Raw genomic sequence first — 14,494 nt, 5'->3', positions numbered from 1 at the left:
TTGAAATGGAAATCGTGAATCGCATTAAATTTTACAATTAATGACAAAATCAAACAAAGAAGATGGATGATGACAAAAATATAAGACAAATATTAGAAGCAAAATTCATAATGCATCATAAGTAGAAACACTTAGACTTAGTCTACAGCAGTACCTATTATTGATGTATGGCAATGACCATGGGGCAAAACTTGTAAATAACCTCACAAGCCATTTTCTTCTCATGCAATCCAGCAGGCTAGTTTCCCGTAAGCGTCTGAACTATTACTGAAAAATAGCCTCCTGGCATTTATAAAGAGGTTGACTTCATACTTTAGTCCATGCATATATAATTAGATAGTTGTATTTAAAATCAATACACAATCCTTAGAAGACATTATGCTTTTAAAACCTTAACTTTAAATTGATTTTAAGCTACTTTATATTTCTTAAAATTAACAACTAATTCAGCATCATATATCCTCAAATAATGCTTTCTCACACAGTTAGATATCTAATATTACTATAACAAACTAAGGTTAACGATTTCGTTATTCACTGTTAATTATTTCTGTTATCATTTGAAAACTGAACTGAAATTGAGATGATCCACCATGTACAATAAATACATTATGGCAAATATTGTTTAACAAAAAGGTTAACTTAATAGCCAGACCCTGTACACTGTGAGAAAGAAAAGTAGAATGCACACAAAGGGATTACTTTGTTCTAGCCATGCAATATGACAGATTTCTGGTGTGGATTATAGCAGGGAATGGAAGAACAAACCTACACCAGTCTTTCTGGACTAGTAAAGCAGTGGATGGAGGAGGATTTCACTCCTTCACTTAACTAAATATATAGGGCTGGATCCAAATCTGCTTTCTGAACGCATCTTTCCAATCTCCCTCTTCCTGCAGCAATTCCTACAATATTGCTCCAGAGAACAGGGGAACATTTGGGGACAGTTTATGTTATGTATGCAGTTTGGAAGGCAAGCCTCATGTTGAGCATGGATTTTCCCCAGGCTCTTTCACCTGTGTGTTCTATTGGACAATAGGCTACAGCCACCCAATCACAGACTTGGGGTGTGTGGCACCAGGTGGCTTGGTAGGCATATAAGTGGGGTTGTTGCACAGTTCAGGAGTTCAGTTCTAGTTCGTTCAATAAAGCAGTTGTTGGAACTCTGTCTCCGGTCTCGTGTATCGCCCACGCGTATATTACAGTTTAGGTGTAACGTCAGGGTCTGCACTGGGAGGACAGAATTGGCAAAAATCACTTCCAATAGCAAAAGACAGGCCAGGACCCAACCCATTGAATTTATTCTTTCACTTATTCATAGTTCATCTACACTTAAGTGGCCAAGTACTATATCAATCAACATATAGGTTTATCCTTACAAGTTGTGAATTAGGCTAAACTATAGTTTAAGATAAATCCTATCCCTATAGCCACTTATCTAAAGTGCTATCCTAAGCAAAGCTACAGCTTTCTAAGCCCATTGACTTTACAGCGCAATCCTAAGGGGCGGGTAATTGTGATGGGCCAGGGAAGGTGCAGCTGCACCACCTCCTGAGCGGCTTGCTAGCCTAGCGCCACAAGGCAAAAAGGTAATTTCCTCAAAACCCCATGAAATTGCTCCATTCAGTTTCATAGGGCTATGCCACCTTTTTTCCTGGCATAACTCTACACTGGCAAAAATGGGCATTCTCGGGAATGCCCCCTTTAGCATCGGTGCAAGCCCTTGTGCCAGAGAAATGCTGCTGCCGAGGCTGTGCTGGCACCCATGCCTTGTGCTGCTGCACAGTTCCTCACCACCAGCATAAGTGGCCCTGCAGCGGCATAAGTGCCCATTTGGGTGGTGCAAGTGGCACTTACACCACTACAGGGGTCACGCCGCTTCTAAACCTCTTTTGGCCCCCATTCAAGATTGCACTGTTAATGGATTCAGAATGGTGTGATTCAGTTCAGGACAGTACTGCCAATCACCATCACAGGGGAGGGGCTGTGGCTCAGTGGTACAGCATCTGCTTTGCATGCCAAAGGTCCCATGTTCAATCCCTGGCATCTCCAGCTAAAAGGATCAGGTGGTATGTGATGTGACGAAACCTCCACCTGAGATCCTGGAGAGCCACTTCCAGTCTTAGACAATACAGACCTTGACAGAACAATGGTTCAATCCAGTACAAGGCAGCTTCACATGTCCATGCGTGCGTTCATGGATGAAAAGGGATCTGATCCCAAGTCTTTGTACTATTCTTACAAACTGTGACTATGTGACTGGGGCTGCCTGGATCCCTGAAAAGAACACTCTCACATTTAAGTGCAATGTCTTCCAAGCCAGGCGGGGAAGGAATTTGAGGACCAAAGACAGAATGGCAGTACTACATTCATCTCTCTCAAGGGCATCACAATAAGAATGGCTAATTAGATTTGCCACAAAACAATTCCCAAAGGCCTGCTTTCATTTCTCTTTGAAATTAACCCATTCCATTACTGACTGAAGATGAGGGGGTTGTGGACAGAACTTCACAAGGAGGGCAGAAATGTACACAAGTGGAGAACCATTAAGAGCAGGAGACACAACTGACAGTTATTTCCATTACCATTAGTTAGCCAGTCTTTTGTGAATAAAGGGCCGCTTTTAAAAGTCCATTCCCTGCACTGAATAGTGTAAGCTATCAAAATAAAATAGAGTAAGCTATCAAAATAAACAAATCAGCTTTATTTTTAGTTGCTACTATGCTGGTCCCAAAGACTGAGTAACATTTAAAGCAAAGATTATCTTAGCACACATATCTATTAGCTTTATGGTTGTGATACTACAGAAACAATTTCTTATCTACCTTTCTAGATTTTTAGGAAGATTTTTAGCCAAGATAAATAAAATGGAATTTTCTACCCAATACAAATTACAGATATTTGGAACAGAATTACAGATCTTGCTCCTTCAAAAAACCCTTAGGACCCTCATCTAAAACACTCCTCTCTTGTTAACATTTTACACTCATCTTAGCTTTCATTAACTTTCTCTGTGCACCTCTTGGACTCTGTTACCCCTTAAGGACAGAAGAACAGCAGGGAGTTTGTTAGGTCAGATACTGTCACTTTTAAAAATCAGAAATTCAAATACGCTTTATCCAATGGAAAATGCAAAGCAGCTAAGAATTCTCTAAGTCTATGTCTATTATGACAGCTAATAATTTAATACAAGATTATGTATTTCATGTTACCAACAGCAAAAAAGGATTCTATCTAAGAACAGGAAATGTACATCTGCTGAACTGTCAACTTTCATATGCCGTATCTGATTTTAGTTAAACAGTGTAAGAGAAGGGGTATGCAGTGACCCTCCAGCAGCTGACTGAATGTAAAATAGAAGAGTATGAAATGTGTTTTGTGAAGCAGAACTTTATGTCAGGATAAAGCTAGACATGTCTCTTCCACAGAGTCCAAGCTCATCAATTGTGCACCTAAAATTTTATGGGAAAGGATACTGTTTGATGCAGTCCACCAGTGGTCCATAACAATAGTCATTCACCGTACACTGCAGACAAATAAGAGAAGTAGTACAGTGATGGGTAACTACAGAACTATTATAGTTAAACAGTATCCTAAAAACAGTAATTACTTTTCTTCATAAGGGCTATCAAAAGCTGTTCAGATTTAATCACGGAAAACAAAAATTGCACTCTTTTTATTCCCTATAAAAAACAAGCTATTAAAAAGTGAAATGCTCTCTTCACAAATATTGCATTGCCATTTATGGAGCAACCTGACCCCAGTGATAGATTATGATGACAGTAATTAAATGAGGTTTAAAATCCTTTACACTGCTAGGCAGATAACAGCATTGCCACTGAAAAAGGATGGCTGTGATGAATACCTGATAGACCTGGTTTGCTAGAACTCCATCTGGAATCTGAGAAGGGTCCCGCAGCATACTGTTTATAAGAGTTTTGGAAGCTGTGGAAGAAGAAGAAATTTTAGTGTTGCTGTAAACATGTCACTAACCAGCTGTCAAGGACAAAAAATTAAACCTGCTTTTGAAAAAAAAAAGATAGTTTTGTTCATGTTCCAGTATTTCTCAATTACACAAAGGACTGCAAAAATATTCTTCATGTTCCTACCTGGCTAATTCTGTACATTATAGTTGTAGAATTAAATTTCATGATTGGGATACTATCTTATAGCTAGAAGTTTAAAGGGACAAAAAATGCCTTGTACACTCTGCTAGCAATTTCCTTTTAAACTGTTGTGAAAAATCCAATTGTTCAATTTTTCCTACTGAAAAAAAAATTCAGAGAATTTGGGAGAAAAAATGTAGAAGACAGGAATCATGAGTCGGTTTCATTATTTTTTAGCCCTCACATCGCGAAATATTTAATACAGCTCTAAGACAATAGTATCAACAATACTAATGAGAGCCTGTGTGGTGCTAGGGTTTGGAGACCTGGGTTCAAATTCCCACTCTATTATGGAAGCTACCTGGATGACCTTGGGACAGTTACACACTCAGCCTAATCTACCTCACAAAGTTATTGTGAGGATAAAATGAAGAAGGGAAAATGTTGCAAGCCACTTTAGGTACCCCCTGGGGAGGAAAATGGAGCATAAATGAAATGAAATGCCCTGTGGCTCTTTGCCTGTGGATCCTGACTGGGGATCTGTAGGTGAGTATAAAATCTTTTTATCTTAGCGAGTAACTCTCTCCATCCGGTTGAAGTACCGAGCAGCTTGAATGTCTATGTGAATTAGCAGCAGATAGCTGCAGGGCAAGGAACTTCGGCACTCAGTTCTTATTTGGTATAGGAGAAGTGCAAGAGAGTAAAGGGCAGGGTTACAACACCAAAGAATAATATAATAATTAATTAATAAAATAACAAAATATTGTCGAAGGCTTTCACGGTCAGAGTTCATTGGTTCTTGTAGGTTATCCGGGCTGTGTAACCGTGGTCTTGGAATTTTCTTTCCTGACGTTTCGCCAGCAACTGTGGCAGGCATCTTCAGAGTAGTAACACTCTGTCCTTCAGTGTTACTACTCTGAAGATGCCTGCCACAGTTGCTGGCGAAACGTCAGGAAAGAAAATTCCAAGACCACGGTTACACAGCCCGGATAACCTACAAGAACCAATAAAATAACAGTTATGAAGGTAGAAAGCCAGCAGGGGTCAGGGGGCTATCCAGTGTGCTGCATGGAGTGTCACATGTATGATTATCTGGGCAACATTTTGGGACAAGCCGGGGCTATACAAAAGGGATGGGCTCCACTTGAACCAGAATGAAACCAGACTGCTGGCGCATAATATAAAAAAGGTGGCAGAGCAGCATTTAAACTGAACCTGCGGGGAAAGCTGATAGGAGCTGAGAAGCATCCGGTTCAGGCAAACTCAATGCATATGGACAAAGGGAAAATTGCTTCAGATTGCCTACATAGGGATTACTTAGACATGAAAGGGAATGGAAAAAAATGATGGATAGCCACTTAAAGATGCCCAAAGGCACATGCCAGGCAAGTCGAAAGAGAGAAACAGTGTGGAGGTGTTTCTATGCTAATGCTAGAAGCCTCCAAGCAAAAATGGGGGAATTAAGAGTGCATGGTTTTAAGAGAAAACATCGATATAGTGAGCATTACAGAAAACTTGTGGAGGGGAGAGAACCAGTGGGATACAGTCATCCCTGGTTACAAACTGTGTAGAAATGACAGGGAAGGGCGTATTGGAGGGGGTGTTGCTATGTATATCAAGGAAGGCATAGTGTCTAATAAGCTAGAGACCATAAAAAGGGCAGACTCGTCCACAGAATCCTTATGGGTGATGATTCCGGGCCCCAAAGGACATTTAGTACTGGGGATGTTCTATCGACCCCCTGACCAAATGGCTCAGGGTGATCTTGAAATTAGGGAAGCATGTAAAGGTAATGAAGTAGTAATAATGGGAGACTTCAACTTCCCTCATATTGATTGGATAAATGTATGCTCCAGTCAAGCCAAAGAGATAAAATTTTTAGACATCCTAAATGACTGTGCCCTCGAACAGTTGGTCATAGACCCAACCAGAGGGGAGGCGTTCCTGGATTTAATACTCTGTGGTGCTGCCGGTGATTTAGTGCGGGATGTGGATGTAGTTCAGCCAGTTGGCAATAGTGATCACAATGGCATCAAATTTAATTTATATGCAAATGAGAAAGTGACTGGGAAATCTTACACAATTACCTTTGACTTTAAAAGAGGGAACTTCTGAAAATGAGAAAACTGGTAAAGAGGAAGTTGAAAGGAACAGTTAGGAGGGTTAAATCTCTTGAAAAGGCTTGGGGGTTACTCAAGCCAACATTACTAGAGGCTCAGCTAGCTTGTATACCGCAGGTCAGGAAAGGTAGTAATAAGTCCAAGAGGTCACCACCATGGCTAACGGGTAAGGTGAAGGAAGCAATTAGAGGAAAAAGTCTTCCTTCAGAGACTGGAAGGGTTGCCCAAACGAGGCGAACAGAAGCAAACACAAACTTGTGCAAAGGAATTGCAAGCAGGTAATTAGAGATGCAAAAAAATTTTTTGAGGGGCATATTGCTAAACACATCAAAACAAACAATAAGAAATGCTTTAAGTATATTAGGAGTAGGAAACCAGCTAGGGAAGCGGTTGGGCCATTGGATGACAATGGGAGTAAAGGAACTCTAAGGGAGGATAAAGCGATTGCTGAAAAACTAAATGAATTCTTCTCATCTGTCTTCACTGTTGAAGATACAAGGCAGATTCCTTCTCCTGAACAGAGATTTTGGAGAGGGGAAAATGAGGAACTGAGGCAAATAGTGGTAACAAAGCAGGAAGTCCTAGAACGTCTAGACAAACTGCATACTAAGAAGTCACAGGGACCGGATGGTATTCATCCTAGAGTTCTTCAAGAACTCAAATGGGAAATTGCTGAACTTCTAACAAAAATATGTAATATATCCCTTCGATCAGCCTCTGTACCAGAGGACTGGAGAATGGCCAATATAACACCCATTTATAAAAAAGGTTCCAGGGGGGACCCAGGAAATTACAGGCCAGTTAGCTTAATGTCTGTTCCGGGTAAATTAGTGGAAAGCATTATTAAAGATAGAATTGTCAAGCATATAGAAGGGCAAGGTCTGCTGGGCAAAACCCAACATGGCTTCTGTAAGGGTAGGTCCTGTCTCACTAACCTATTAGAGTTTTTTGAAAGCGTCAATAAGGAATGAGCCTGTGGATATTGTGATTTGGATTTCCAAAAAGCTTTTGACAAAGTCCCCCACCAAAGACTACTAAGCAAACTTCATAGTCACGGGATAAGAGGACAAGTCCTCTTATGGATTGAGAGCTGGCTGAAAAATAGGAAGCAGAGAGTAGGAATCAATGGTCAGTTCTCACAATGGCGGGATGTGAGCAGTGGGGTGCCTCAGGGATCTGTGTTGGGACCGAAGCTTTTCAACCTATTCATCAATGACCTGGAGTTGGGGTTAAACAGTGAAGTAGCCAAGTTTGCAGATGACACCAAATTATTTAGGGTGGTTAAAACAAAATTGGACTGTGAAGAACTCCAGAAGGATCTCTGCATACTGGAAGAATGGGCATTAAAATGGCAAATGAGATTCAATGTGAGTAAGTGTAAAGTGATGCATATTGGGACAAAGAATCCCAACTTCACATATACACTGATGGGATCTGTGCTGGCAGCAACAGACCAAGAAAGGGATCTTGAGGTGGTAGTGGATAGCTCAATGAAGATGTCAACCCAGTGTGTGGCTGCTGTAAAAAAGGCAAATTCTATGCTGGCCATAATTAGACGAGGAATAGAGAATAAAACTGCTGATATCATACTGCCCTTGTACAAATCTATGGTGAGACCACACTTGGAATACTGTGTACAGTTCTCATCACCACACCTAAAAAAGGATATTACATAGCTTGAGAAGGTGCAGAAAAGAGCAACCAAAATGATTAGGGGACTAGAGCAACTGTCCTATGGGGAGCGGTTAAGACGCTTAGGGCTGTTTAGCTTGGAAAGAAGGTGGCTGAGGGGAGACATGATAGAGGTCTATAAAATTATGCATGGTTTGGAGAGAGTGGACAGGGAGAAGTTTTTCTCCCTCTCCCATAATACTAGAACACGGGGTCATCTGCTAAAGCTGGAGGGTGAGAGATTCAAAACAGATAAAAGGAAGTATTTTTTCACACTACGCATAGTTAAATTGTGGAACTCCCTGCCCCAGGATGTGGTGATGGCTGCCAGCTTGGAGGGCTTTAAGAGGGGAGTGGACATTTTAATGGAGGAGAGGGGTATTCATGGCTGTTAGTTAGAATGGATACTAGTCATGCTGCATACCTATTCTCTCTAGTATCAGAGGAGCATGCCTATTATTTTGGGTACGGTGGAACACAGGCAGGATGGTGCTGCTGCACCCGTCTTGTTAGTGGCTTCCTAGAGGCACCTGGTTGGCCATTGTGTGAACAGACTGCTGGACTTGATGGGCCTTGGTCTGATCCAGCAGGGCCTTTCTTATGTTCTTATGAAGTAAAATAAAATAATATATGTCATCTACAAAGCTGTGATATATACTGAACATGATTTCTAAGTACTTTTTTACAACTGTATACGAACGTTTAACTTAATTCAATGGATGAACAATTGTGCCCTAGATTGCTGGCGTTTATCAAGAAACCATCTGAGTAATTAGGGTTGCCAGGTGCCCGCTGGTGGCAGGCAACCCCCCGGCAATTGCCCCTGAAGGTCGGAGGGCAAACGTGCATGCACGCGTGCATACCGCGTGCAGCACTTCTGGATCAGAACCAGAAGTTCCGCCTCACGAGGGGCCTTTACCTCTTAGTGGGAGTGGTAAAGGGCCGCTTTACCACTCAAACTAAGAGGTAAAGGCCCTTTGCGAGGCGGCACTTCTGGTTCTAAACCAGAAATGCCACGTGTGCGCTGGCGTGCACGCGCTTAAACGCAAAAGCCTCCCGCCAGAGGAAAAGGGGGAACGGGCAATAAGCATGTGAATGTCCACATGTGACCACGGTTCTAGAAAAATCATCACACTGCAAACAATACCAGTTAATTCTCACTTATATTTTGAAAATTTAGGATATCACAAGAAAATCATTGCAGGCATACGTGCTCATAACATTTGCGATCAGTATGTGCCTAAAGCTTTCAATTTCTGAACTGTGGTTAAGGGATCAGACACGGGCTACAGGATTGCACACTTCTTTCCTACAACCTCTCTGTTCCTCACTCTGGCCTTAATCAAGGTTAAGACTTGTTTATTCATACAATTTGTATCCCGCCTTTCTGCCCTTACAAGGACCACCAAGGTGGCTAATAATTTCAAACACACAAAATAAAATTACATTTGTCAAACAATTAAAATTAACCCCCCTCCCAAACATATATTATTAAAACAATTAAAAACAGAATTTAAATACATAAAAAAACATAAAAAACATTGAGGGATCACTGGGAGAATGCCAAATATAACATACAAGTCTTTACCCATGAGCAGAAGATGGCAATAGAAGGGGACAGACTGATATCACCACCAATGTTATTACTATGGACAACTTTAACAAGGATTTGCTTAACACACAAAAAAACACAGAGTATGAACTTGGTTTCAAACCCCTGCTTACCAGAAAGCACTGGTTGATTGTGATTAACATTCACACCTATGTATAATTTGTACAAGAGAGGGGAAAGGTGGGCAAGGAGGATGAAAAAGTGTTACACATGCCGTTCACAGGAAGCGATGGTGGATCCTCCCAAACTGTTAAATCTGTTATCAGTTAATGAAGACTGACTGCTTGGCTTTCATTCAGACATCAGCTTGGAGTCTGTACCAGTGTCCAGGCTGATGACCTTTGCTGATTCCCGCCTCCTGAGTATTGCCAATTGCATTAACACTGAATCTTGTGGCAGAATTATTCTGACTTGTGGCACTGTTCCATGTATGTGCACAGGTGTGTGGGTAAATTGATTCAATCAGAAAGAGGTTGGACCATTTTGGTAAAGCAAACCCAATTATGTATATGAGTGAGGTACGTGAATATATGAGTGATGTTCCTGGTGCTTTTTTTCGGGAAGGCAATGTACATTTCAAGCGGTCTCTTTAGCCTAGAGGTTCTCAACCCTTTTGAGCCTGCAAGCACCACTGAAATTTTGACAAAGTGTTATGTGCACCACCACAACATGGCTGCCACAGGAGTTGGAATCAGCGCCCCCCCCAAAAAAAAACATCAGAGTTAGGGTTATCCAAAACTCTGCTAGCAGCTCTTCAACATGACAGCCAGTGAGGTATCATAGTTAGAATGTAGGATTAGTATCTGGGAGACCCAGGTGTGAATCCCTAGTCTGCCATGGAAGGTTGCTGGGTGACCCTGTGCCAGTTACACAGCCTAACCTATCTCACAGGGTTGCTTTGAGAATAAAATGAAGAATGATAGAATGTTGTAAGCCACTTTGGGGCCCCATTGGGGAGAAAAGTGAGGTGCAAATGACGTAAATAGATTAACATTTCATGCAAAGGATTCTGAAGGGCTGTTCAACAGGATGCCAACCCTGTGCTTCGCTAGTGAGCCATGGGCCCTTTCTCTGTGCCACCGGCTTTCCAAAACAATGATTTTAATAGACATTCCAGTTAAGTGCATTGAGTGCAGTCCAATCCTGTTTAGTCAGAAGCTAACCCCACTATGTTTTTAGTATATCATTTCAGTACTGGAGATAGACCACTTTTTAATATAAAGCTGCTATAAGCATCCAGCCATAAATATCAAAAACTCCAACCATATCTGCACTATGATATAATGGGATGATGATAGAATAAAACCCCATAAAAGTAGTATACATTGGTATATAATGGAGGAAGCTTAGGAGGAGAATTTTCTCACACACACAGGGGAATCCCAAAGGTGGGGACGCACACATACACAGGAAGTCCAAGTGGGGGTGGAAAGGTGGAATAAAAAAAATACATGGAGGGGAAACCCAAGAGGGAAAAGGGAATCTCACATGCAAACACACATAAGAGTGAGAGTTTTAAAAACTACAATCGCACAAAGGAAACCCAAGAATGGGGAGAAGAACACAGAGAAAGAGAAAAGGGTGACTGGGAAGAAGAAACCCATATGAAAGCCTAAGGTGGAGGAAGAAGGGGAATCCCAGTGATGACAGGCAAGAAAAAGGTAAGCTTTCCTGTGCCTCTTCAGCTTGGGCACTTGGCTTTCCTCACTCACACCTCCAAAAGCTTCTTGCTCTTCTCACTGCCCATCACCCCTACCATCGACTTGTTCCGAATCCTCACCCTGTTCATGCTAAGCAATGCAAAAGAAGGGTTCTTCTATCATCCTCAGCAGTGCCCAGGGAGGGGGCAGGCCAGATTGCATCAGAGAGGGAAAGGCTCTTGTCTCTGGCTGTGGCAACACTCAAGAACACAGCAACTCATCCAAGAGCAAGCCAGCTGGCTTGCATTGGGGACTTTTTTTTTTCTTTTATCCCTGACATCAATATGCAGATGACACACAGCTTTATCTCACTCTACCAGCAGATTCCAGGGAGACTGGAAACAGTGAACAGGTGGCTGGAGGCAGTTTTTGAATGGATGAGGGCTAACAAGCTGAAACTTAAACCTGACACAACAGAGGTGCTACTGATGGGGAGAGGATCTGAACTAGGAAATGGGTTATCCCCTGTTCTGGATGGGGTTGCACTCCCCTAAAGGAGCAGGTTCATAGCTTGAAGGATGATCCTGGAACAGGGCCTTCTAATGGATAAACAGGTAGCAGCAGTGGCCAGGGGTGCCTTTCACCAACTTTGGCTGGTGAGCCAGCTGCGGCTCTTCCTGGGCAGAAAGGATCTTGCCACTATGGTGCATGCCCTGGTAACATCTAGATTAGATCACTGAAATGATTATGTGTGTGGCTACCCTTGAAGACCATCCGGAATCTACAGCTAGTACTAGAGTGTTGACTAGAGTGGGTTGTTGGGACCATATCACTCCAGTTTTGTTCCATCTACACTGGACTTCTAATTTGCTTCTAGGCTCAATTCAAAGTGCTGGTAGTGACCTTTAAAGCCCTGGATGGCCTGTGACCACCATACTTGAAGGACCACCTTTTCCCATATGCACCTACCTGTACATACCTTTGGAGGACCTGCTTGGGTTATCCCCGACATCTGAAGCTAGATGGGTGGCGATCAAAGACTCCTCAGTTGTGGCACCAAAACTTTGGAACTTGCTCTATTGGTGTCTTTTGCCAGCAAGTGAAGACTTTTTTGTTTTGTCTGGCATACCCCCCAAAATTGTTATTGGTTCTCCTTCTGGTGTTATGTGTTTTTAATTGAATTATTTTATAATTTGAAATGTATTTTAGTTGCTTAAATATTTTAATGTTCACCACCTTGTGGACCCTGATTGGATGGGATTGGATGGAAAGGTAGCATAAAATGTTTAATAAATAAATAAATTCAGGGAAAGAGCAGCCTGGCTGGCTTGTGTTGGGGATGAAAGGGCTCCCATCCCCAGGTGTGATTGCAGGGCCTCGGGCAACAGCAACCTGGCTGGCTTCCATGAGAGAGGCACAGACTTTTCTCCTCCCCCTAATAGAGTATGGGGGTGGTGTCCTAGTACATAATGGCTAAGGCAAGCAGCAGCTTACCTAGTCATTCAGCACTTTCCCCCTACTGTGGCTGCCATGCAAGAATTTTGTTTTAATCTACATGGCAATGGCCTATCAGAAGACTTCATGGGGAATGGCCCCACCCACTTTCTAAGATCTCTCAGTGGGCACCAGGAAAGGTGCTGGCAGGTGCCATGGCACCCGTAGGCACTGTGTTGGGGACCCCTTTTGTATACAGCAAGGCACTTGCAGGAGATGCAGTTCTGTTGACTTTACAGAGCAGCTAGAACACCACCAAGGAAGGGCTAAGGGCTAGGTCTATGCTTTACCAGAAGGGATTTAAACTCTGGATGGTTTAATGGAACACAGACACTTGACAATGCTAAAGCAACAGAAAAAGAATGGATTGGATGGATATTCCTTGTAACTACCTATCACTTTTACCCAACCCTTCTAGAAGGTATCACAGTCTAATGTCATCATCTCATGAGAAAGGTATAACTGTTCCTTTTTTGCAAGGAGACTAGGTTGCCATTGAAGTCTAGAACCCGGTAAGATCACAGGTCCTACCCTCACCTGTGTCTGATAATCACACATAACCTCTACACAGCAGGCTATGCATAGTGTCCCTCAATACGTGTAGGCTCCAGAAAAATAGGGTGTACAGATTGAATATGTACCGATGTGCACTGGACACTCTGTATAAGTTAATATGCAGACATCAGTGAACAGCAGACATGTGGAAGGGCATGCCTGCTGCTACAATTGCACAGTGCCCTCTCAAAAACATTCACTGAATGTTTGGGCAGGACTTGGGAGCCATAGGGTTGGGGGGATCCAGATTTAAACCTCATATTGACCTCTCTCTGGACCCAGTCATCTGCCTGACGAGGTCCGTAAGGCACCATATTCATCTTTGGTGGAGACAGTAGAATAGATATTGTTTAAAATAAATAATAAAATAATTGAAAATGCAACAGGGACACATTTTTAATATTGAGAAGCATGTGTGTATGGCAATGCCTTTAGTAAGGTATTTTGCCAGAATGTAAAAGTGCTCAGTTGTGGTAGTTTCAGTCATTCTCTTGAAGTTATGGGAAGCTTACTTGTGGAAAGCCACATCAGCTATACTTAATAAAATGCAGTCATCTATTAAACATCAAGCCACTTTCCCATACTAATACTATACTACATACCATCTTTCGACTTCCAAAGATACTAAAAATAACTTTATTGACATTATTTTAATTAGGATTCTAATTTATAATTAAATGGAAACCAGACATGATATTCTGTCCAAGAATTCATATTTCTGCAGTTTGTTTTTAGAGTTTTATTTATAACCGATTCTACACTTGTACATTTAAAGCTACAGCAGTATTTGTCTTAATTATTCTGTTTTCTAGGCCATTTCATGCCAAATGCTCAGAACAGCTATATGTGAAGACATCAGGCACAACTTGCTAAGCATACTTAAGATGTTCTTTCTTGGATCTTACCAATGGAACGGTTTGCCTTAGAAGGTCAGAAAGGTTTCCCACCCTACTAATTTTGCAAACAAGAAATGTTCAAGAGGGCATTTTTATTAGAACTGTAGCAGAATTAAAAAGTACAGAATGGCACCTTTATAAATGGATAGTGCAATGATTATTGTAGGTATCAACTTGCTTTGCAGCATTGTTTTATCCTTTTGTAATTCTACTTTATTGTTCATATTATACCTTGCTTTAGCCAGTTTGTTGCTCACACGGTTTTCTAATTCTGTAATCATAGTCCTACTACATTGTTCATTGGTTGACCAAGTTATGTAGAAATTGACACATCACTATATAGTTTACCCTCTTCCACCCTGACCACCAAAAGTTAGGCATATTTTTTTAACTATCTTGT

The 14,494-nt window shown here is 41.7% G+C and overlaps 1 protein-coding gene across 3 annotated transcripts in view; it reads right to left on the bottom strand.

Moving 5' to 3' along the window:
• CDIN1 (CDAN1 interacting nuclease 1) overlaps window positions 1-14,494 on the bottom strand; it is a 179,044-nt gene that overhangs the window by 85,936 nt on the left and 78,614 nt on the right. For all 3 annotated transcript variants that reach the window (XM_056851272.1, XM_056851273.1, XM_056851274.1), the window contains exons 6-7: window positions 3,866-3,945; window positions 3,477-3,526 (exon numbers count right to left, since the gene is read on the bottom strand). In XM_056851272.1, the coding sequence (XP_056707250.1) occupies window positions 3,477-3,526; window positions 3,866-3,945 (130 nt within the window). The remainder of the gene's footprint in view (window positions 1-3,476; window positions 3,527-3,865; window positions 3,946-14,494) is intronic.

Source organism: Euleptes europaea, chromosome 6 (assembly GCF_029931775.1).
Source record: "Euleptes europaea isolate rEulEur1 chromosome 6, rEulEur1.hap1, whole genome shotgun sequence".
Lineage (NCBI taxonomy): Eukaryota > Metazoa > Chordata > Lepidosauria > Squamata > Sphaerodactylidae > Euleptes > Euleptes europaea.
Note: the sequence above shows the minus strand (reverse complement) of the source record. Positions and strands in the feature narration are given on the sequence as shown.